This window comes from Geospiza fortis, unplaced genomic scaffold (genome assembly GCF_000277835.1).
Source record: "Geospiza fortis unplaced genomic scaffold, GeoFor_1.0 scaffold138, whole genome shotgun sequence".
Classification (NCBI taxonomy): Eukaryota; Metazoa; Chordata; class Aves; order Passeriformes; family Thraupidae; genus Geospiza; species Geospiza fortis.
Genome location: NW_005054307.1, coordinates 7,071,778 through 7,097,920, shown reverse-complemented (window position 1 = coordinate 7,097,920; position 26,143 = coordinate 7,071,778). Strand labels below are relative to the sequence as shown.

The 26,143-nt window shown below is 37.1% G+C and overlaps 1 protein-coding gene across 2 annotated transcripts; it reads right to left on the bottom strand.

The window, feature by feature from the left end:
* Positions 1-1,969: 1,969 nt before the first annotated feature.
* Positions 1,970-26,137, bottom strand: PEX1 (peroxisomal biogenesis factor 1). 2 transcript variants are annotated; one of them, XM_031066800.1, is made up of 24 exons: positions 26,065-26,137; positions 24,341-24,484; positions 22,371-22,454; positions 22,013-22,127; positions 21,151-21,923; positions 19,665-19,784; positions 18,821-18,944; positions 18,454-18,563; positions 17,161-17,261; positions 16,425-16,557; positions 15,671-15,767; positions 14,411-14,581; positions 13,005-13,159; positions 11,541-11,730; positions 11,171-11,337; positions 10,254-10,388; positions 9,605-9,669; positions 8,644-8,786; positions 8,463-8,566; positions 6,806-6,982; positions 5,048-5,278; positions 3,429-3,594; positions 2,926-3,056; positions 1,970-2,261 (listed from the first exon to the last, which is right to left on the bottom strand). In XM_031066800.1, exons 2-23 carry the CDS (start codon positions 24,431-24,433, stop codon positions 2,947-2,949), a joined length of 3,564 nt encoding a protein of 1,187 aa, XP_030922660.1. In that variant the 5' UTR covers positions 24,434-24,484; positions 26,065-26,137; the 3' UTR covers positions 1,970-2,261; positions 2,926-2,946. The 2 variants fall into 2 exon arrangements, with proteins under 2 accessions (XP_030922660.1, XP_030922659.1); XM_031066799.1 differs by having other exon boundaries at positions 3,397-3,594; positions 11,544-11,730.
* Positions 26,138-26,143: the final 6 nt, after the last annotated feature.

Sequence of the window (26,143 nt, the reverse complement as noted above, 5' to 3'; positions counted from 1 at the left end):
TGGAGGAAAGATCACTGACAGCTGACAATGTTGGTGACAAGTGAAGTGAAAGAAAAAAGTTACCCCAGGTTATCAAACTTTTATAAGGGCTGTAATATATACCCAGAAAAACAGACATCATTATCCTTTAAGAGAGGTAGGAGAACTAGTGAGGAGGCACAGGACTTGTTCATCTCTAGATTGCTGCTTCACAGAGCTGGTTTAGTTCTTGACTTGATGGAGGAGAATAGAAAACAGGTTCAAACATGACACGCACTGCTTGTCAGCCTGTGCAATCATCATGAGCCATTGCAGCTAAATCCTACTGCCCTACAGAATGTGAAACTAATGTCATCAGTCCCTTTTCTCTTGGAGTGCCTCTCCCTCCCAGGCCTTGTGCAAGAGCCTCTACATTGCATAACACTTGAAGAGAAGGCATTACCCTCCTCTGAGCTACAGGCTTAATGCTCCTTGAACATCAGACTTACAACAGATCTTAGCTAGGCTTCATTTACACTCTCTTCCAAGGTGAGATGTCAATGTAACTCAGAATGTAGCCAAGGTCACCTAGCAGCAGGTAGTTATTCAGTGACCTCCTCCTTGGATCACATGAACCTGCCCTCAGCATCATCCAGGTTACATTTGAAGGGGAATGTCTGAATTAACACCGAGCTCATTCACTGGTGAAATTCCTTGCATGGAAGAAGGAGGACAGAGATTTGGAACTTTGACTTCCTCGGCTTTAAGAACATTTTCCATGACAGTGTAGTACATAATTTTGGTTGAGGACTGATAAGACCTTGGCATACAGCAAACTTTCCTTTTTAACTCTGCAATATAATTCTTGGCACTGAAGTACAGTAATTCCACTTAAATGACTCCCAGTGTGAGGACAGTACAAAAATCTATGGAACTGTCTTTGCTACCATCACAATTAGCCTGTGACTGGTCCTTTCAGAGTTAAGTATCAGTACATTATGAGATCATCAGTACCAGGAACATTAAATACTTTCCATTTCTAATGAAATTTTGTACAACCATTATCTAGACCTAAACTGAAGAACAGATACTGCTGCTAATTTTGGCTAATCTGGATGTTTTTGTAATATCTAAAGATTTCTTTACCAAGTAAAGATGTAATAAACCACAGGGTTCTGTAAACAATTTTGGCACAGACAGAGCCAGAAGACCACCTTCTTACAGAGGTTCTGGATGTAGGAAAGAATCCTTGACTGAAAAATCTAAGCCAGTAGGTGAAAGAGTAAGTGAAAACTCCTATTGATACCTGAGAAACTGCAGGAACTAATCAATAAATTAACTGGGCTGAAGTTTCAAATGCAAGTATTTGAACTGATGTTAATATAGTACTTCCTTGGCTTAGAGATGAAGACTATTTTGAAGGGGAAGCAAAATGCTGTGAAAGAGTCAAACACACTCATGGGAAACATCTCTAGTTTTTTTTCCTCCTTATGTTAAGACCGGGTTATCTACGTATCAGTTAAGGAACACAACTCTTTAGCAATCTCCATGGAAGACAAGAGTTGTGAAAAATTTCAGATGTAACATTAGAAAGTTTCCAAGCATCTGAAACATTTTTAGTGGTCTCCAGGAAAAAAAGCAGGGGTAAGAAGGTGCAGGTGCTGTGAAATGCAATTTGGTATTCTTCTGATTAACAAACAGTGGCAGAAAACAAGATGCAAGTATCTTGGTCTGGTTTTTCCTGCTATATTGTGGAAATATTAGTCTAGTTGCCTGCTAATATACATATGAAGTACCATCCTCCTCTAAGCCCTCCAAAGGCCCTTGGAGAATGGTTTTATAGACTATTTTAAAAACATATCCCCCATTAATATTACAATCTATTTGACCAGATTCTATTTGTTGTGAGGGAGTAAGCAGGGACAGGAAATCATTGTTAGATTGTGCCAAGTAAATTGATAAAAACCAAAGTTTAAAAGTTTATATGATAAACAAGTGGACAGAACATAACCAATGTTCTCTCAAAAAATTTAATATCAATCTAAAGGAGGACAATTTTCTTCAAAATAAAATGTGACATAATTTTACAGCATATTAGTTTAAAAGAAACTTATCTTCAACTGCTGCATTAATAAATCTATATGAATATAAATAATCTGATTTAATCACATCTGTCATTTCCAGTTACAGTTTAGCAATTACAAGCAAATACAAGTTACTAAGCTAGAGTCATTTTTTGGCCTGGTCTAAATGTTGCGCCAATCTGTACTTTCCTCTTCTTGGGATTCTGAAAATTATCATACCTGGAAACAAAAAAAAGACATTAGCAAATTCTTATGAAATGTGGTTTTTGTGTCTGCCTCTTCAGATGCGTATTAATGCACCACAGAACTCCGGATATTTAAGTAAATGAAAAGTACCTGTCTCCTCAGACCTGGGGACCTGGAGAGTTATCACCCACACACCTAACTCAGAGAACTCTCTGCCCTGCTTCCTTTGGTTTTTTTCCCAGTTTTTTGTCTCCAAGTCCAAGGAGACACATTCTCCTTTTCAGTACGTTTATACTTCTACAGATTATTGCCTTTCCCAAACACAGCAGCTACAAAGATCACTACAGAGGGCCAAACTCCAGCCATTTGAAAATACAAGGAGCTACTACTAAGTGGAAGCAGGAAAGACCTAGAACCTAAAGAGCCTCTTTGCACTGTCATAGCTCTTAACATAATATCAGGGGGTCCTGGTCTGCTATTTCTAGGTCCTACATGAATAAGACAATTCACTGGTAAAATAGTTTCCCTTTCCCACTATGTATCTTAATATCTCTTAAAAAACTGCTGTCAAAAGCTATCAACTATCTGCTGCCAGTCCTCACATTTATTTAAAACTATTGCATTTCTGATGTATAAGGGATGTGGTAAGACCACATCTCCATTGAATTCAAAATTCACAAAAAAAACCAGTACTTACAGTTCAGTAAAATGCTTCCAGTCATCCTGACTGATGGATGGTCTCATTCCCTGCAGAGCAGTCATCAGATGAGACTGGGTAATAGTTACAGTGGTCTTGGGAAGCACTGACTGATTTAGGGTGCTGTCCTCCTTGAAAAGAGCCATGAACAGACAATGAAAAATTTCTACAGAAACACAGTGCCATCAATATCATTAACTATGGAACCTCCCCATTACATGTACAGACAAATGCATTAAAAAAACAGTCACAACTTTCCCCCCTCCATATTAATAAATAACAGAAATAACTGTTGAATTACATGAATGCTAACATTTGGCTTATTTTCCTCAAATTAAGTATCACTTATCTTCGCTACTTTCATTACACAGTATTTAATATTGTTGCAGAAATTATTTACTGAAATACCAAGAAGTGGAAAAACAACAGAGAAGTGTTAAGACTAAACAATAATTTTAAAAAGTGCCATACTCCATTCTTGCTTCTGTAATTGGCCTTGCTACCATTGATTTCTGTCCTCAGGTGCTCTGCTTGCTGCTCCTGGTTCTCCAGGGAGCCTTCTTGAGAGGCTGTTCTAAGCATTGCAGGTTGTGAGGATGCAACATCTCTCTGAGCGATGCTGGTGAAGTCGTAAGTCATGGAGCTTGGACCAGACAAACACAAAGAGCTCTAAATTGATCACAAGAGGAAATACATTAACTCATTATGGACCCAAAGGAGCAACTCCATTATTAGGATTTAGCCTACAATTCAATATAAGCTTGCCTCCACTGGCAAAAAGACTCCTTTCTCTTTAAAATGTATTCCATATGTAATTTTTTGAACAGAAAGATTTAAGTTAATATGCCAAAATGTTTGGGCAAAAGGCCAAATTTGAAAATGAAGTGTTTCATGTCTGGAAAATATGTAACTATTTTTGTAATGGCCCATCTGAAAAAGAATAAAAGTCTGGTAAGTCCATTGCTTTAATTACTAAGGAAAATCAGTGGTTCTGAAATCTGGACGAGTTTATGTAGTTAGCTTTGGAATTTAAATATTCATCACCTCCAAATTCCCTGTGCACTTGATAAGTAAGCCCCTTTCCAATTCAGTAACTTCAAGAGATCAAAGTCCTTGTAGAATCCTTGCTGAAGAATTTTCACAGTCAGAGGAAAACTAAGTCATTAAAGTTACATTAATCAAACACTATCACCCATAATGCAAGATAAAATATACCAAAGCACCTTAGCAGTCAGTAGTTCTCTAATGTCAAAGTTATTTTTGGCTTTAAGAATCAATGCAAGATAGTTTTGAAAACAAGAGTCTAAGAACTTTGATTACTACTTGTAGTAACAGTTCTACAACAGATTGAAATTAATTTTGAAAATGAGTTTCCTACAGATCACACACAAACTCTGAAATCGTGTGCTCACTGTAAGGAGCTCAGAGGCAGCATACACTGTTTTGCTGACTTGCCAGCCAAGAGATGAGCTGATCACTGTGCAGGTGCTGGGCAGCCAACCTGCACATCCCTACCTGCAAACTGGCCAGAGAACTGCTGCTTTATGTGCAACATCAGGAATTCTGCTTGAAGACAATGATAGAAGTTAAGGTTTAGTTCTGTTCTTTTTCACAATTCCATGGTCTGACTATTCTATTAATGCACTTTTATTGGGAACTGAAGAAGGTTCATTGATTCTTGAGACTGTGACTTAATTCTTGAAAGCTGGGTTGTCACTCTTTAGTAATAAAACTAAGTTAAAGAAAAACCAACAAACAAACCAACTACCAAAAAGTCGAGAGCTTATTTTAGTGTTTGGAAAAACTTCGGAAGGGAACAAGCCATTTGACCAGAGAGTAAAATCTAATATGAATGGAATTTACTTAATTGTAGGGTATTAATCAGTATTTTTTGATTTTGACTTTAAACTCCTGCAAGGTTGCAGAGAAGTCCATATTGTATTTTCTCAGATCATGTCCTTCCATCCCCTTCCTCACTGTGAACTACTAAATATAATCTGAAGACAGTCTAAAGGTCAAAGCAGACATAATTGTATTTATAAACTGAACCAGGCAAATGGTATGGTTTTTTCTGCTTCTCAATTAATAATATTTAGAAAATTCAAAACATTGAGTAATTTACCAGTTCTGAAGGAGTGCCATTCCCCAGCTCTGATTCATAAGAGCTTCCAAAATAAAGACGATACATGTTAGACCTTGGATCTTCAGGAAGCAAGTCAGACATATCTAAAGAAATAAGAGAGTGCTCTATCCCTGCATCTCCATCTGTTGCTGAATCATCTGAGCCACTGCTGTGGTTTAGAAAAACCATGGAAGAGAGACTGAAGTCACTATCAGAACTAGATGCAAAATCCTGTAATAAAAACCAGAACATTACAAGAGTTAACTCATAACAAACTACAATCAGAAATACATGAAAAGATTTGATATACAGTGCAAATGAGAGCATCAATTACACATTTTACTCTAGTAGTAATCTGTCTTTCTCTAGGAGTATATTTCTAAATGTTTTCCTGAGAAAATCTATTACCTTTAAGAACTTTCTGTCTTCATGCTAGAAATATAGTTTTAGGAGGTAATTTTAAGGTTTTATTGTTTCCACTGCCTCACACTCTCAGTAATAGCATTGGGAAACTTCATGTATGAGTTGTAGAACTGCACCACTTCTGTCTCTACTTTACCCACCAAGCAAATTAGTATCTTGTGTAAAATGCTCTAGGAGGCTGAAGTGAGTCTACTTTTATAGTGCCTAACTGCTGTACTTGTTTTTAGTCTATAGCCAACACACTTTAAATGCTGATGTGGAAATCAGAATTCCTGCTTTAAATTGGTGCCTGCAAACTTCTCTGATGGTCTCTATCAGTCAAAAATTCTCTACCAAGCAAATGGGTATTATTTGTAAATTATACATGTACCACTGAAGTTTTAATATTTTCCTCCTGCACATCAATGGACTGCCTTGTGCTTTCTCTGGGATGTGTGCACATCACTCTGGACACCACTGCTTGAGATAACAATCTCTTCCTGTGATGGATAACCATGAGGTATCAACTACTTACTGATGTTACACGTGAAGGGAGCGTTAGGGAAGACGTGCTGGAGACCACTCTTAATACTAAGAGTCATATCCTCAGAGCCCAATTCCTTGGTAACAACTAGGGCAAAAAGAATTCAAGGGTCTCCTTCATTTTGCACCCCTGACCCAACCCTTCCTTTTGGCCACAGAGTGGTGGAGGCTATGCCTGCTCCTTTCCAGCTAGAACCAGAGGACAGGCATTAAAAATGTGAACGCAGGTGGCTGAACAGAGGCTAAAAGAGGAAGGATCTGCCAGTGAGGGGTACAAACCAAGGGTGGAATCCTGTACTTTGGGAGTTCAAGTACTAGCTGGCACCTGGAAGATGAGGCAGAGTTGGCCATTTCAGGTATTGCCATCTTCTTGTCACTTCTCTCCTGACCTCAGTCAAATCCAATCTGCTGGCACAACTCCCCAAAACCCACCAATTTCTCATTTCCTCCATCATCTAAAATGTGCCATCTCAAAACTGAATTTGCTATCTGCTCCTAAGAAATTCAATGTGGGATCCCTCCTGTCAATCTGTTAGTTGTTCCTCACAACAGTGATGAACACATTTGGGCTTACATATATCTACTTAACAATAAATATCTATCATTAAATGAGAACAACCTCGTGTTTAAGAAGTATTTAAACTAATTCATTACATTATTCTTGTATTTTTCTGCAAACATTTTAAAATGTTAATCCTCTGTATAAAAATACAAGAAAATATAATTTTGCTAAAAATCCCCGTTGACACAATTAACTCTTTCAAACATATCAACATAAACAGGAGAGACTTCTTTTATATTAGTTTTATTTACCTGTGTTAAACCTAAATTTAAATTAGTATGGATTGCCTCTAATTGGGCATTGTACAATAAAGCTTTTAGGTCAGCCCCGGTGAACTGCTCTGTTTTTGCTGCCACATCCTGAAAGTCCACATCATTTGCCAAAGACAGGGAATGACTGAGAGCTTTTAAGATTTCATAGCGCGAATTCTGGAAAAAAGGAAAAAAAAAGTCAGTAAAGTAACCTGTTATTTTCCTTGTTCTGACTGCTAGATGGTGCTTTGGCCCTGTCACCAGCCACTTCCTCTCTGAGGGAGGAAGGATCTTTTCTCAATAAGATACTGCCCTAATGCTAGAAAGATACTACCTTAACCAAATGTAGTATACAGAGAATATATTTCTCTAATATATCGAGTCAATATCTGGGTTTTTATATATAAAATACATAAAAATATATTTTATATATGAAATACATAAAAATATGAAGGTGAGCTCAGCTCCTCATATGTCCTTTTGTAAAGAAAAGCATGATAAAAGTGAAATGCTTCTGTTTATCTGAATGATCCTACTCTAAACCAGAACTTTAAAATAGAAAAAAAAAAGGGGGAAAAAAAGGAAAAAAAGAAAGAAAAAGAAAAAAAAGAAAAAAAAAAAAAAGGGGGGAAAAAAGGGAAAAAAGAAAAGAAAAAAAAAAAAAAGGGGGGAAAAAAGGGAAAAAAGAAAAGAAAAAAAAAAAAAAGGGGGGAAAAAAGGGAAAAAAGAAAAGAAAAAAAAAAAAAAGGGGGGAAAAAAGGGAAAAAAGAAAAGAAAAAAAAAAAAAAGGGGGGAAAAAAGGGAAAAAAGAAAAGAAAAAAAAAAAAAAGGGGGGAAAAAAGGGAAAAAAGAAAAGAAAAAAAAAAAAAAGGGGGGAAAAAAGGGAAAAAAGAAAAGAAAAAAAAAAAAAAGGGGGGAAAAAAGGGAAAAAAGAAAAGAAAAAAAAAAAAAAGGGGGGAAAAAAGGGAAAAAAGAAAAGAAAAAAAAAAAAAAGGGGGGAAAAAAGGGAAAAAAGAAAAGAAAAAAAAAAAAAAGGGGGGAAAAAAGGGAAAAAAGAAAAGAAAAAAAAAAAAAAGGGGGAAAAAAAGGAAAAAAAGAAAGAAAAAGAAAAAAAAGAAAAATAAGAAAAAAAAGAAAAAAAAGAAGGTGGGACAGGATGATCATACGTGTTTCAGAATGAAATGATGTGGTGGTATTTATTAAATGTATTAACTAGTCTGAAAATAAGTAGTACTAATGTTTTCTCATAAAGTGGGGAATCACGGACACACATTGTACAACCTCTGAGGACTATCTATGGTTTAAGCAAATGGCAAATCCACTGGATTGATACTTCAAAGTAAGGTGGAGAACATTATACACACTACACTGCATCTAGTTTCTTTCTGTAAATTACTTCCCTATTTTTATTTTTTTTTTAATCAGCTAGATCCACAGGATATGACTGGATCCAGAAGACTGTGGTAAACAGCCAAGTGAACACACTGACATTAAAATCAGTGAATTTATCCTGTTGTATAACTGGAGCTGGGAAATCAAGTCCACTTTTTCCAAGTTTGAAATGCTACTACATATAAAGAAAAGGAGAATAAAACCCATTAGTCCCATTAGTCTGTTTTTTTCCTTGCCTCTCACATGAAATTATTTGTTTCCTCACCTGATCAGGAGGTGGACAGTACAGGCACTTATCCAGTCGACCTGGCCTTAACAAAGCAGGGTCAATCAAATCCGGGCGACTGGTAGCAGCTAGCACATAAACTCCTTAGGAAAATGCAAAAAAATGCCATTAACATCTGCTTAACTTCTGCATAAAAAGGAGCACACAGGTGAATTGGTACCTTGCAGGCCTTCCACACCATCTAACTGAGTCAACAGCTGGTTAACCACTCGGTCGGTGACTCCTGTGTTGTCGTGGCCTCGGCGAGGAGCAATAGAATCAAACTCATCAAAGAAAACAATACAAGGCTTAGCTGCCTGAGCTCTAAAAGGGAAAAAAATGAGCAATACTTATTTTTCTGTTTAAGTTTCATTCACAGGTAGAATTGCTTAGAAATAGTGAAGGTAATTGCTTTTTGCTTCAGAGAACAGTTGTAGTTAATGACAGAATAGAAAATCTGCTTTCTGTAAAATTTAGGAGGTTCTGAAAACTGGGCTGGAATAGAATCACTGCTCATTTTTATGACATACTTAGCACTCACTTTATCATTTCTAAGTGCTCAACTGTCATATTAATATACATGAAAGCTCTAAAATTCAATCACTGCAGATGAGTTCTTGGCTTACAGACAGCTAAAAAAAAGACTGCTACATGATAAGTTGAGAAGCAGAGGCTATGTAGGATATGTTGGCAATAGGGAGCACTGAGGGCCAGTAAGAGCACATCTGTAAAAAAGAACTACTGGCATTGAGGACTTCAATACCAAGTTTAATATGACCCCAGGTATTGAGTGTGCATTACTACATGGAGTAGTCAACTGGAGTACTGTCTTCTGGAAACATCTGAAAGGAATTCAGGATGTATTTTCCAAGATATTTCTATGATGTGAACCAATGCACTGTAGCTGGAGAGAACTGGGAGTTCAGCTTCAAAAGCACATTCCCCACTGGAGCCAAAATGGGCAGTTCTTTAACAATGATGGCCAGGTTGAACCAGCCAAGATACATCCATCTAGTTCAGCACAACTGATTATTTCAGATGCTTTTGTGATCTGATGCCATATCTCTCCTCAGACAACAAAATTATTTATTTGTGCTTCAACACAGTGAAACTTATTGATCATAAATCTTTACAAAACAAACCTGTTAAATATATCTCGAACTGCTTGTTCACTTGCTCCAATGTATTTGCTAAGCAGCTCTGGTCCCTAAAAAGATATAATCAGAAAACAATACTCAGGACATATTTCTTAGTTTTAATGTGTAATTCAACATCAGCATATACTTTGTGTACTAGACTCAATTTTCTTGCAACCAAGACGGTGTCATCTCTGAACAGAAGAGCCAAGGGGTCTAGATAAGCCAGAAGAATTTTTCAACCATTTCATTTCAACTTATTTAAAAGTAATAATTTCCATTGTTGTACCATAACAGGACATGTGTTACATTATCTCAAGGCAAAGGTTTACACTGTATTTAAAAAATGTTTAAAACATATTGCTCAATTTCACTGTCCAGTGGAATCAAAATCTGGGATCTTTCTACAAAAAAATGAGAAACTAAGAACACCTACTTAAATTTTATAATTCTGCCTAAAGAATAAATATATGAAAAAAAAATCTCAGTAATAAAACTGTGAAGTTCCAGGAATCAGAGGAATATCCAGAGACTCACTTATATGCGAGTTTCTTATTGTGGTATTCTGCCCTCACAAGCACACAGTTTCAGGTATTATGTAAAGTGATTTCATTCAGTTAATAAAATGAACCAATTAAGTTTAAACTGTTGCTACCTTGATGCTGATGAAATTCATTCCACTCTCTCTTGCAACCACTCCTGCCAACAGTGTTTTTCCTGTTCCAGGTGCTCCGTACAGCAAAACTCCCGATCTCTGCCGTATGGGCAGGTTTGCAAATAATTCTGGATACTGGAAAAGAGTTTCAATGTGATATATTCTAAAATAAGCAAGTATTCTGTAATGTACTGTAACATCACTGACTAGTGATGATTTTTGTCTAAAGAGAATGCATCTGATTTATTATATCCCCAGTATTATCCCAACAGCTCATCTGGACTGCTTTTAGTTTACCTGGGGCTGAACTAGATTCCTAGGTGTAACAGGTACCTAAAATACAAACAAGTGGGGTTTTCTACCAAGCAAAACAGGCCAGAATAGGGATAGACTAGAGCTTTATATTCTCCATACTAGTAGTTCTAAATTCCTATTTTAATTGCTGAATGATATGATCAAATATTCAGTCATTTCTCTGAAAAGTCAATGCTCAGTGGCTCATCTCAACATTCAAGTTTTAAGCAAGGCAGAAAGGCCAAGGTAAAATAAGATGAGACTGATGGATTGGCATTCATCTGAAAGAAAATACTCTTCTAGCAAAAGCACTGTAGAAACCAGCTGGAAATGTTGTCTTTACAGAGCCTAATCACCAGCCCTGCAAGCAAGTATGGCAATACTCCAATACTGTAGAGCAACACTTGCTCTGTAGTAAAACTCAGCCATTGCCTTTTGTATTTGGAAGAGAGAAGGGGAAGGAGAAAGTGTTTTCCAGTAGCTGAAGACAGTTGAAAATTGGAAAACTACAAAATCATGCCTGTCATCTTTCTATCCAACATTTTCCAAACCTTAAAAAAATAATTCTTCCCTACTAACATTATGTGCAAAATTCAAGTAACTAATTTAAAGGAACTTAGTACCTTTGCAGGTAACAGGATCGTATCCCTGAGCATTTGCTTCACATGTTTTAATCCACCAATCCTGTCCCAGCCAAGGTCTTTAGGTTTATGAAGGTTGACATTTCTCAGAGCTAATGGAGTAAAATCTTTCAGAGCTGTTTGAAAATCCACAGTTGACAGGTTCAAATCTGCTTTAAAAAAACAAAGAAAAAAAATCCTGAAAAAACCCCAAACAAACAGGCTGCCAGTAACAAACTCCTTACACTATGTAACAATTAAAGAAACTTTAAACATAAAATAAAAAAACTTGGGGGTTTCTTTCTGTATTATTCCACCAGTTCTGGATAACAGAAGTAAGACTATGAATTAAGGGATTTTGTTGTCAACATACCACCATTATCTGATGCATTCTGGTTAGAAGCACATGTATGAATGGCACGATCCACCAGCATAGTAAAATCTCTAGCAACAAAACCTTCTGTTTCCTTTGCAATACACTGGAGGTCAAGATCAGAGAAGTCCTTTGGATCAGAATTCAATTTCTTCTTTATTATGGAATACAGCACTTCATATCTTTGCTTCTGAAAAACAGAATTGTGCAGCAAATGTGTATTGAGTTTACCATATGGTGTTTTTATATGGAGTTTTTATATGGAGGTTTTTATTGAGTTTTTATATGGAGTTCAGGAATTCAAAGAGTAAAACAGGTATGACTTACTAAAATTTCCTTAACTATTTGCACAACACCAACCCTTTAAATAACCAAACCCAAGAAATATAAACAAATTCTAGTGCTTCGGGTGCACTTCAATAAATTCACCCATTTTATAACTTTAAATATTCACCTCACCAGAGCTACTTTAAATTCAACATTAATAATGAAACATCCCTCTCTCCCCAGATTCTACTGTTTTACATCCTTTTTTTCTGTTTCACAGGAAAAAGAACACACTTATTTTTGTCACCATGAGCAAAGAATATGTTTGAGATGCAATATATTGTGCTAGATAAAAAAACTTCAAATAATAGGGTATCTTTTGAGATCTTGACTCATCCTTAATTTCAGTATTAGTATTAAAAACAATTAAAGCAGACTTGTAGGAAGTGGGAGAAAGTTAAACTGCATCTCACACAGCATCCCCTCCTGAGTGGCTTTTAACAGCTGGCCTGTGACTGAAGACACACAGACAGGAACAACTCATGCTAAATACAAATGAGTCATTAGGGGATGAGGGTTTCAAAGTATCTGCTTTCTCCTGCATGAAAGTTAATACTATTCATTCTTCTCTTTATCCTTTTTTTTTTTCAAATTGGACTATGTTCAAAAGTAGAGGAATAATATTAATATGGAAACAAACCTAAAATTGTCCCATAAAATTAACATTTAGTTTTAATAACATTTTTTAAATGCATGTGCTAGGGACATACTTATTACACTGAGCTGTGGAAAAACATACATTTAATTTCATTTCTCTAACTTGATGACTTACATGTTCTACAAAGCTGCTCCTTCAGCATCCCCTTGGAGGTAACAAGGAGACATGCATATCTCACCGGTGTTAGACAACCTGACTTGCTTCATGTTGAACTGAAATGTCCTTTGAATACACTCTTCTCTTACCACTGAAGAGTGGGGCCAACTGTGAGTTTTCACTGGATTACTCTTATTTTTTTTTAACTTTAAAATGACAGCTATAAGTTCGGAGGTACTTACGTATCACAAAAGAATTTCTAAGATTTCTAGATTTTTTTCTCATCTTCAAGTGTAACCTACTATTTTTGCAGCTGTTCCAGCATCATATTTGTTGCTGTTGGGAAGGCAAACAACATTTTAAGTATTTTTATTTGAATTTACCTGATCTGGAGATCGGATACATTTGAAGCACTGAAATATATGAGTTCCTTGTGCTGAAACCAGGGAAGGATGAAGGGAATGTTCAGACTGACTCGTGGCAATTAATGCAATCAAACTTCCCATGGAAATAACTTCTTTCATCAGATCTTTCAAAACTAAACACAAAAGATATTGCTCCATGAATTGCAAAAGAACAAAAATAACCCTAACCCAGAGAGCAGCACTAGTGCACACAAAATATAACAGCTTTGTAACATGTTATTTTTATTCCCATGTTTACAGTTGTTTTAAACAACAACAAAAAAAAGATGTAGTGATTCTCTCTAGGACAGCACATTCCATTAAGAAAATGCCATCAGAAGTGCTTTTTAAAAGCTGATTTTGTAACATCACCGATGGCATCTACTTTTGTATGCTATTACTCCTTCCATGCAAATAAAAAAGTTTAGGGAAAAAACCCAGATCTTAAGCCTAGAAAATAAGCACTCCAGGAGAAAGGTATTACATAAAAGTAAAAAAAAAATTAAGGATGCAAGGTAGATTGTCAAGAAAAAATCTTTACAACTCTAAAGCTCTGTTGTATGCATTATACCTTTAAGTAAAAGTAATAAGAAAACCAAACAATTCTCTATGTAACTTAGCACATTTTTAGGAAGAAACTATAGTAAGATTTTCTTAATTTCAGAAGTATTTCAGTAAAAATTATTCTAACTCCCTCAAACTGAGCTAAGAAATGGAAGGCTACGGCTTTATTAATCTTGGTTATTTACATTTCATTTGCAACTTAGCATTGCCTAGACTTTCAGGAATAAAAGGGAACCATATACAGGATGTCAAACTACGACCGATCATCTTGTTTTTAACATTTGTCATTTGTTACATTGTAAAACAGAAGTTCTACAATGTATACTAAGTAGGATGATAAAGAAGATGGTACTCATCTAAAATGAGCTGGTTCTCAACATCAGTAAGTATCAAATTGATGTATCACTGTAATTAAAAATAATAATTATGGAAAACAAAAAATCAATTTATCAGAAATGATCAGTTAAAGGTTTAGCTGCAGTTTGTACTCAATTGCAATGAATTTGGCTGTGTAAGTAATTAAAAAAAGAACAGAGAAGCCTCAAGCACTGGCAGTGGTACTGACAACAGGCATTACTAGCAGCAGTGGTGGATGCACATTGGCAAGGACTGCTCCAAGATCCAGAGTGCATTATTTTGATTCAGCTAGGGATCAACAAATGCCTACATACCATAATCTGTGAGTCTCTGCCTGAATATCACATGGTCCAGAGGCAATAATGACACAGACAGAATTGTTCAGGTACGACTGTACAACTCAAGTGATAAGAAATTCTAAGTTGCATTATATTTCTATCTAGACAAAGGTAGAACAGTATTACCATAAGCAAGTCTATTGCTCTGAACAGTTTCAGGGCTGTTCTCATGCTCTGGTGTAGAAGGCACTCCGACAATGTGATCAAGATCATCCATCAGAAGAATGGATGGTTGTCTCCATGCTGCCTCTAAAAAAGCTTCTTCCACATGTTTCCTTATGTTTACTAATCTTTTTCCTAAAACAAAATACTATTAGAATTACACAAGATATCAGGAAAAAGATCAGAGTGACTACATCTTGCTCACAATGTTTTATTTTGTCTATTCTGACTTCACATCTATAAATCCAGATACCAAGATGAAACCAGAATCAACAATCACTAAAGAAGAGAGTCCACATCTTAAATCAAAAAAGTACTAGAAGGTTCCACATGTTCTAAAATGAGATTAATCATCTTTTACTAGCCACTATAGAAGCCTACAAATCTAATTTCCAGACAGTTAAAACCAGAGAAATATCAGCAGCATTCTAAAATAGCTACTAAAGAATCCTGCAATTGGAATAATTTTCCAGAGCAAAGGACCTAGCTCATGATCAATCTTTCCCCTTTTCTCTGGTGCAAGGAGCTCCAGCTTAAGTAGTGATTTTAGTAAAAAGAATATAGTGAGGAAATACAAGGGCTCTGTAAGAAAACAGTTGAGTATTTTCTGCCCTTGTAGCAGCAAGACTATTCAGAAAAGCCAGTGAAATGCAAGAGCACAAAAATGCCTCCTTTGTGCTCTTCCATCTTCGCGTAAAATAATTATTTTGAACTCACAAAGCCTAAGGAGTCATCTCATCATCTCTAATGAAGAGTGTTAGATGCCTAATGCCAAATACACTAGGTTAGTAAATATGCCACCATAAATCAGGTTTCAGTTGGTCATTTGATCCTTCTTTGGTGCCTGCGTTATCCTCTCACTGAGTACGGGTATCCTTTAACACTTGTGGTTTGTTAACAAAACATTTGTTCCAGCTAGCACAGCTGAAAAAACACAGTTCAATTTTTGCAACTTCTTCCTATTTCGTAACAATTAGAAATTAGCATGGCAAGCATGGTTTGAATCGCTGGTGGTATGTGGGACAGAAACTGATGGAAATGTGAAATTAACTTACAGTAGCTGTATTTTCATCAGACTGTTGAAGATAGCAATTGTGGGGCATCAAACATCCTTGTGAAAACAGCAAAAATGCTAAAAAAATTATTCAGACCAAATATAGTAACTTTATAACTGTGCCTCTATTGTACAGCAAACATTTGAGATTAAAATAAACTTTGTCATACCTTTTAAAGCTTTACAATCAATTACTTCTACATGAGCATCCAGTCTTGTGAAAGCTTCTTTGCAGATGGCCTTTGCTAATGTTGACTTTCCACTTCCCTACAAAAATAAATGTGAGCTAAAGTAAATTGACAGAGGCAATGTGTTTCTATGTTTTTGTCACAGTATCCACTAGTCAACAAGCTGGGGAAGCTGTATACACACTGGGTTTATTCCTCAGTCAAAGCACATATGTATTCTGTCTCTGTATCACTTGGTAGGGACTAAAGCCCCAAAGTGAAACAAAGAAATTCAGAGTGGATACATCCAGTACAGTGTTCTGATTCCATTGAGTTCAGTGTTAAGACATCTGCTAGGCTCAGGGGCATATGGTATTAAATGGATCACTATAACAGGCAACAGCAAAATAACAGTATCAACTCCACTACCATTTTATGTTAGAATACAAGAGAAAATATATACTCATTTTTCTTCATATAATTCAAAGACAAGAGGTGCTTATCATAATATAAACACAAAGTAGATTAATCCCCTACTGAAACTGCATTGGTAGCAATCTTCAAAATGTGTGTGTGTATGAGATAATGTTTTAGTAAATTATCTCTGTTCAGTTAACTGCTCTTATTTTCAGCTTGCTCTTTATTCTTCAGAACAAAGTATCTTCAGTGCACAATATCAAAGAAAACTAATGTCAACCAGTTTGCAACCATGGAAAACAACGTGCAAGGGTTTGCAGGTGAAAGCAGAAGTGAGTACCTTTCCTCCTGTGAGAAGCACCCCTCCACTTCGCAGTCCCACAGCATTAGCAGCCAGCTTTTGAGATAAAGGGCGCCCCAGAAGACTGTGGCTTATGTGTTCAAATAAAGATGCTCCTAATTTGTCCACTCCTCTGTAGGGGAAAGGAAACATTAAATGGCCTGGGGTAGCACCAGAGCACACTCTGTAGGCAGAAAAGCTTGCACTATGGGGGAGTTAGAATGCTGTCAGACTATTCTCAGTTGCCTTTCCCAGCACTGACAGCATGCTATCACAACACTCCAAGCCTCTCATGTCTCCTCTGCCCCATCCCTTCACATTTGCTACACAGTACTGCTGTTTTCCCTTGTAATTATGACCACAGCACTCTGCATTTCTCTCCTCAGCTGATGATTGCAACAAAACTTTTAGGAACTACAGTTCTTTGAGATCCTTACTATTAAATGTAGCTGAACAAAACAGGTAGAAGTTAATGGAGGGCATGCATTGGCAGACTGCAACTTAAAAATTTTGTATATTTGAACATCCCAGCTAAAACCACCCCACTGTCCCTTGCTGCTATGTAGAAGTCTTTTCATACTACTTAGAACAGCGAAAACTGACACAAGCCAAAAGATGCACAGTTTTGCTTAGATCTGGCATAGTTTCCAAGAAGTCTGCTTTTCCACCAATGCTATTTTTTTCCTAATTCTCATTCCCATTCCCTCCCATGTTTTTTCCTACAAAAATGTCTCACCCTAAATCGCTTAGTTTGTGGTATGGAAGGTTCTTGTCTCTATCAGGCATGGGTGTCTGCTTGTCATCATCAGCTTTTCTACTTAGAGGATGTAAAAGAACCTACAACAAAGGAGAGTTAGGACTTTAGATGAAATATAACTACAGAAGAAGGCTATGGAGTGACCAGACATTTCTGGACTTGTGCAAAGAAAACACTGCATGTATCCTTTGCTGTGCTTGAAAGGTGCATTGTTGAAATGGAAGGATACAACTACTTTCAAAACACAATCTAGTGTTGACAGTAATTTAATAATGTAAGATTAATTTTGGGCCAAGTGCTGTTTATAACAGGCTGTCTTTTCCCCTACCTGAAGCTCTTCCCCTGTCCTCCTGGCAGGACAGCTCATGAGGCAGAATAGTGAAACTGATCAGGAATCTGAATGGGTGAAAAGTAACTTGACAAAACACCTGGCATGAATTTTTCCATCTTGTTCACTGGGGAGCTAGCATGGAAAGCTGGGTGGGCAAACAGGGGTTGCAGAGGTTCACAGGTAAGAACAGGCAAGTAGGAGATGTTGACACAGCTATTAAGAAATGCATTTTGCTCTTTCATCTTAGTTTCAGTCATGTGAACAAATTCTAGAAGCCTTCTTATAGTTCAGTACCAGTAAAACAAAGCTCATTTTATTTTATTTTATAGCAATTCTAAATTTTGCAGGTAAGTTCTATTCTAAACAGCCAAAAACACCTTTAATTCTCCACTAAAACTCACTGTATGTTTAAAAATTAAGAAAACATGATCCCACTCCTATAACCATAACCCTGAAGTAATGGGCAGTGGACCAACTGGAATTACTAATGGAAGCAGTAATTCTCATATTAAATAGAAACATTTATTCTCCTGAGAAATGAAATATGGAAGAAACAGAAGGCAAGCTATACCACAGAAAAGGCAGGGTGAATGTGGTAGGTGAGTTACCAAGGGAGAGAACAACTACGTATGAGGATGGTACATATATAAATAAGTGTAAGGATATTCAAATTTGGACAGTACTGACTCTCCTCTCTTCTAACTGATTTTTCTCAGAGTTTGATGTGCAAACTCTATGACACTCAGTGACAAGCATGGCATGCCTGGAATTTCAGCAGGCCCTCAAGCTACAAAATGACATAGAGAATGCAGATATAACTTTATGAAAAGACTGACATTATTTACTTTAAAGGGGACACTGAAACATATACAAAATGCAATCAATTTTAAACAAGTATAACAATTTAAATTACTTGATACCTGATACTATGTGATATTTACTTGTATATTTGTCTTTTGCAGCAAACTGGGACTCAGTATAAAAATATACTCAGACTTATTTTCTTCAACGTGCACGGGATGTGCTGCACTAAGGACAAACTCCTCTATTCCTGTAAAAACACAATGAACAACTATTAAAACTCCAAATAAATTCATTTTTTGTTCATCACAAGATAAGACAGATTTAAATATTGCTACAATATAATCCAAAAGGAAAGACTAAAAAAGATTAATCATTATTAAGGGTTAACTCAAGCTTACACTTTCAGTGTGAAGAGGTATCAGTTATGTTAAAAGGTGTATGCAGAAATTAATTGGCATACTGGCTAAGTAAATTCCACAGTAGACAGGACAGTATTATCCTTGCCTTCTTTAACAGACAGATGTACACAGTCTGTGCTTGTCATTATCCATGGGTGATCATCAGTAGTGGAATCCTGCAGCCAAGAACTGAATGCACATTTAACATCATCTTCGTGTATATCTTTATGCTAAATAGGAAAAAGGAAGAAGGTAAATAAAACAAAACCAGGTCTTTGTAAGTAAAATTGTTTTCTTCCAATGCATGAGGCATTTGTTTCTCTTATGGCAGCAGAGAGATGGAAGAAGAAGTAAGACTTTTATTCATTTAGAAAACAGTATTTTGCCAACAAACACCATTTCTATCAACTGCTCTTGGGAAAACATCTGTGCAGCCCCTGCTACGGCCACAGCTGAGTATTAGACCACCTCTAAAGATTCTTCCTTCAGAACACTGATATGAGGGTGACAAAGAACTTCTATTTTTGTTTTACTTATCTGCCTTCCCAGGTCCAAGGGCACTGCTCAGACCCTAGGTTTGAAGATATGCACTGATAATGACCTGAGACTTATCTCAGGTGCTCACTACACCCCTCTCTTTCTCGTATACCCTTTCTCTATAAAAAGAACCCTGTTTACAGTACATTAATCAAAATACAAATACTAGATAAGCTCTGTTCAAGTAGATCATAGCAATCTATTAACCTAAATGTACATAGTCAAAAGAAAAAACAAAAAATTATACCCCCAAAAAATCCTTTGGAATTATTTCTATAAAGAACATCATCTAACAAATTAAAACAAATAAACACAATGCCCTCCTTCCCACCCCCCCACCCCCAGTTTGACCAAAGCAACATGATCAGTTTCCCAATATACGAACAAGTATGTGACCAGTAATACCAACTCACTAAGTTCTGTTTGGGTTGCAGTGTAAGAGATACAGGAATTTTAGGAATAGATTCAACTGACTTAATTCGGACTGTTGAATGTATTGCAATATGTAGTTTTTTCCTCAGATCATCTGCCATCTGAAAAATTTAAAATAGAAGCAAAAAAAAGCATTAGAAAGTAAGCTAGTTATAACAATGCATATATAATACTACATCAACTTCTTCACTAATGGAACCTCAAGAGAATTAAGAAGGAATTTATAACATTGACAGTGATATCCAAATCTTACTCTTACATGCACACTTCTAGTTATCTTTCATCCTATTTGTGAAAGTGCTCAGAACAGCTAACCTTCTACTAATTTAATAAACTCGAAGTTCAAAAAAGAAGTAGAAGAAATTCTTAGAACATTGTGAGAATGCTCTTAGTATAGGAGAAAAACAACAATTTAGTTTCATTTGCTGATTAAAATTATTTCACGCGGGTAGGTAAATATACATAGACCATTACAGAGACCAAAACTAAGCACCCCTGCACCAGAGAGACAGAAAACGCAGCCTCCCTAAATCATACTAGTCAGTTTGCCCTTTTAAGGAAACTCCTTTTCAATCTGTTATTTTAAAACTTACACCAATTTGAAAACATGTCATAAATATTTGTTAACTGTGAGAGACTTTATGATAGCTGGCATTTGGATAATCGTTATGTCTGTCAAAAGATTTCATGGGAAAGACCACTGCAGGCTCTTGTTCTCATTCTTAACACAGCAATGAGTGAATGGTGAGAATTGTATTATGTCAAAATAGTCAAATGGTGATTTGGAGCACATTTTGTTTGTCTTTGTTGATCCCACATGTGCTTCCAGGAAAGAAAGAACAGGCAGTAGTTCTATCAGAACAAGCTGAAACATCAGTATCGCCATACCCAGACTGGTGCCACCTGGCAAAACGGCATACGAAAACTAGAACAGTCTAAATTATACAAGCTGGTTATTGGATATTAATCTTCAAGACATATTTTAAAGACTGTATAAAAGGATTCACAAACATTATGCAGCACTAGGATACATCACCCCATTACTTTACCCTTTGATGACCCCTAGGTCAACACACATTTCAAAGAGTTAACTGATGAAGAGCCACATAATAAATTCACATACTGAATGTATGTAAATAGGTACTTTCACTTTCTCGTTAATACAATGGCTACCTGCAGGTTGTGAAGAAAGCATATATTCCCTTCAGAAATGCTGAAGCATTTTCCTCATTTGGTGTAAAAATGCTAAGTGTGCAGAAACCCAGAGTACACTGTACATCTTGAAGCATGATGGAAAGTAATGTAGTCCAGAATGAGTACAAAGCACAGCTCTAGCAAACAGTACTTCGTTCTAGTAAACTCAAGAGATTAACACAAAGTCTACAGCCCAAAACCACATTTTAAGTAGCCAGTTCATGACTATCCAATAGAAAATATTATTAAATAATATAGTATGCTCAAACTGACCCAAACTCTTCCAACATGCAGGGCTCCCCCATCATGGCCATACTCTATGACACTCTTTAGGTCTTCAAATCCATTCCAAACAATTTGAACAACAGATCCCTCACTGGATGCTTCACCGCTAATAGAATTAGAAGGGTTTTTGTCTTGTGTACTAGTCAAATGATTTTGCTTTTCAAGTGGCAAATTTTGTTTTGCTTCTTGATGACGCTGTCTTGGGGAAAGCAGCTCGTTAATTTTCCCATAAGATACTACAGGATTTGGATCCAAATCAACATATTCTAAATTCCATGGAAAAACATGAACAGCGTTGTGTTTCAGAAATTCATGAGTGGTGGATACATTCTGTACGCTGGGAGGCTGGGACTGACATACTCTAAAAATGGAATCCATGTGAATTAAGTTCAGTCGCTTGTCTTTGAAGATGCTCATTTCATCATTATCACACGAAGTCTTCTGTTTCTGCTCAGATGTATTAGAGAAAATGTTCCCTATGAAATTCCATATATTTGGGAGAACATTTGAGCCAAATGTCGTGTTTGCATCAGTCTTACTCTGTTCAAGGGCTCCAGGCTTTAAGTAAGGTTGTTTGGCAAAAGGATCCTTTAATGTTTCTTCTTGTTCCATGTTATTTTTCACAAAATTTTTGAGCAAGATGTCACTTTCTGTGGCAGGTGTGCTGGTGATATTCTCCTCAGGTCCGTGTGTTTTGGGACATACCAGAAGCTCCGTGCATGGCTCTAATCTCCCATATGGGGCTGCTGGCACAAGTGTACCTAAGTACGAGCAAAAGATGCCAATGAATGCATCTACCCCTGCAAAGCAGCTTCCTGGAGGTGCCCCGAGAGCCTTGAGCGCTGCTTACCAATTCTGATGTAAACATGAGTGTGCTGCTCAACCCAGACCGGAAAGATGGCTCCTGGAAACACCACTCGAATCTGGTCCAGAAGGTGTCTTTCAAGGGAGGAAGCATGCAGTTCCTGGGGAAATGTGACACCATTATAAATTAAATAGTGCATATCTTTTTAACATTTGTTTGAAGAAAAAACCCCATACGTCTCTTTTCAATGCACCATTACAAACATAAAATACAACTAAACTCCACCACATTTAGTGTTTTTTTAGAGGCTGAAGGGAATGGGGCATTGTGCGAAAAACTGCTTGAGTCACAATCTCTGTAATCTGTAAGACAAAAACATGAACAATGGAAGGGGTTTTATTACCAGAATTTCCCAATCATCTGCTGTGAGTGGTTCCACTTCTACTTGCTGACAAGAGGACACATGGGAACAGGGTTCAAGAAACACCTGGCAAAAGTAACACCAAAATATTTAACTTATTTTTTTATATAAAAGGTCTATCTTTATTTCAACTAGAAAATTGACATCTCCTTCATTACATGTTTTCACTACTTGGAACCCACACCATCCTAATGACATAAGCAGATGAATGCTCAATGGATGGGAAATGGATCCCATTAGGCTCAGGGACAACAATAAGCAGTGAATATTAAAAGCATCCGGAGTTTATCAGCTGATAACAAACAATCCATTTTTAATACACCTTGATCACATCACAATCTTTCCATTTTTAAATCTTTATTTTTAAGTCCCCAGGATTTTAGAAAATTGAAAAATTAATTCACTTGCGCATAAATTTAGAACCAGCTGTAAAATAAGGAAAAAAGTACAAGAGAAAAGCAAGCCCAGCTCCTTAATGAATGGTTTCATAGGAAGCAGCCCCATCTCCACAGAACAGTTTTAATATCATCTGAATCAGGAGGAATGGTAAAAGCTGTTGTGGCTTAGGTCTTTCAGAATGCATTAAATAGAGACTTCAAAAGTCAGTTTTTGCCAAAGTTTTCATTTGACAAAAAAAAACCCCAAAAAACCCAAACAATTTGCAAACAAGATCTTGCAATTAACTTTCAAAGAAACGTCACTATTTTTTTCCTGACATAAAACTAGATACCTGTCCTCTGAAAGAATTACGTTAGGTCACCTTTTACAAAAGTAACAATCAGTTTTGAAATCCTCTATGTCCTTAGTTTAAAGCAATAATTGAGAGGAATATCTTTTCCCCAGCCCAGCAAAAAGAATATCATACACCAAACATGTAACTCCTGAATCCAAAACAATGATGAAACTAATTAATCGTGCATTTATTCGATTGTACAGATGATTATTCCCAGCAACTCCTGGGTGAGGTTTTCTTAGGTTTCCTTTGTCAACTGTTTTCCTGTTGAAGGCTATTAGTTGCTAGAAATAAAAAGGGTAGATGCCCAGCTGCTCAACTACTAAATTGGAAATTTATGCAAACAGAAACATAATTTCTAGAGAAAATAGGTTTTAAAAGTAAACAAAGTAACATAACACACTGCTCTGAGCCACACTCTTTGATGTCTTCTATGATGTTGAACAAAATTTTGTATACAAGAGAATAGGCAAATAGCAATATACTACACAATGACACCGTGTAAAGCAGTACTTTTTTATTCTGCTTGTTTAAATGTCTATCTAGTAATACAAAAAAAATTCCCTTGATTTTGAGATTTTAGTAGTTCCGTGTTAGAAAAGTCTGGCTGCCTCTTGGGCATCTCTAACTTCCACTCAATGAAAGAATAATTTATGAGAAGTTTAACAGAGTGTTCAGGGGTAAGAGGTGAATGTACAAAGAGTAGAGAGACAGACAGATAGAGAGATAGATAGACAGACAGACAGATATCCATAAGAGGTGAATACAATTATTCAAAGAGAAAGGGATACATGGCGAAGGGGCGAAAAAGAGATGAAAATTTAAACCCCAAGTAAGTTAAACAAGAATATGAAGAAAGTCAATAGCTACTTTAAAATTACAGGAGCTCCAAACCAAATATTCCCATTCCAAATTTTTCAATTGCTTAGAAGTGTATTTTCTTAAAATTAATGTCACTGATGATAGTTGTTACAGCCCTGCAAAGACCTACCCAGAAGCCTATCCTAACACTGTTTAGGCAAATGTTAATGGTTTAATGAGCCAATCTTTTCCTGTTCGAGACATTTCATGATAGTTAACTTTTCTCATGAGCAGAGGTAAATGAAGAACTGTCTAAATACATGAAACAAGGTCATAGCTAACTCATGTAGTATTACCTTTTCACTTACCTTCCAATATACTCTTTATTTAAATAGAAAACAAAGGTAGCATTTCAAACCTGCTCTCCATCTGTGATGCCAAGTTTCTCTGCCAAATGTCTGTTAATTTCTGCAATATTTTCACCCTGGTGACCTCGATGCCTGGTTTCCATCCAGCTCAAAAATACTGGCTGATGAGCACAGGATACTTTCACAGCTTGGCCCTATGAGTTTCAAAGAAAGAAAATAAATTTATATAAAACCAGCTAAAACAGATGACTATTAGACAACCTAAACCATATTTGATTAGAGAGATCAAAGGAATTAAAGCTATTATCTGGATTTTACACCTTGCCTGCATACTCTCACCACAGAACTGAATGCTGGTTTAAATTCTTAAACAGCTTTCTATTTTTATGGACTATCTTTAAGTAAGAAAATTATTTCTTTTTTCTTTCTTCTGCATGATGGGGTATCAAAAAATATTTTACAGAAATGTGTAACTGCATGTTTGCATTTCCCAAATGAGGAAAATAAATAAACGTGCACTTTGATTTCACAAAAATGATAATATTTACATGGTCTCCAAGAGTGCTTCCGTGACATATTTAGAATAAGTCAAAAATCACATTTACTCAGACCAAAATTATTTCATCAATCTGTTTCAGAACTGCCCATGTATTCTGATGTCAAACTGAAGAACTTTTCTAATATCTTCTGCAATTAGATTCAGCTTTTGATTCCATTTATCCCCTTTTGAACATTTTTATTCATGAGATGTATTTAAGATGCTATTCCTATCAAGTTTTCTGAGATTCTCTTTTCATTTAGCAGCTCAGGTTAAACAAAAGCAGGATGTAAAAGCAGCACAATAAACTGTGTACAGAATGACACTATAAGACTTCAAAGCAACTGCACTCCTTTCTCCTCTCTCTTGACAGCAGATCTGTAAAACACTCGGAAACTGCAGCTGAAATGAAGCTCACATTTAATACCGCATTTCTTCCAATTCCACCAACCTCCTAAACTACTCCAAAGGTGAACGAGCAGGTTTTACACGCCTATGTTGTTTTCCTGTTGTGAAATGCCCTTTTTGGCCTTGAGAAAAGGAGGTTACCCTCGCGAGGGAGGCCTGCTCGGCCCAGGGATGCTGTGCCAGCTCTCCTGAGCTTTGCTCGCATCCTTCTCAGCTCATTCCTGCCCTTTTCCACCCCGTTCAGCTGGCACTCAGCTCTGCGTGCATGGCACAAGAGGCACACAGTGTCTCTGCTCCCGTTTCCACGTGTGAAATGTTATTTACAGTGTAAGGTGCACTCCCTAGAGCTGACCCCGCGTCTTCAGCAAGGCTCTGCGTGACGGGAGGGCCTTTCTATAGTGACATATTTTATTTGTGTACAGCAAAAAGGAGGATTCTGCACGGATTTGTCACCTCTTCCCCCCACCTAAATTACACATCTGCACATTATTCGCTTAATGCTAGCAAGTTACGGGGAAAACTGGTATGAAATAGGGAGTGATGATAGAGACGCAGATGCCCACAGTGCCAGACCACGTTGGGGAAGAAAAATTCCCGCGTTTTATTAGGAACTGATGACGATACGGAACCACGCAGGAGGCGAGGGAAGGAGGGGTTCCCCGATGTCTCCCTGTGAGGGGTCCCGGCTGCGGGGGGGCTGAGTCGTGAGCGAGGGGAGGAGGGCTCGGTATAGCCATGGTGACAGGATGCGGGGCTGCGCTCACGTAATCCTCCCTGCCTGCCTGAGGTGTCCCTGCGCCCGGGCCCCGAGCGGCGCCGCCCCGCTACCTGCTGTAGGCGGAGGAGAGAGGCCAGCGCGGGCGGCAGGTGCAGGAAGCAGTCGCGGGTCCCGCTCAGGACGACGGTG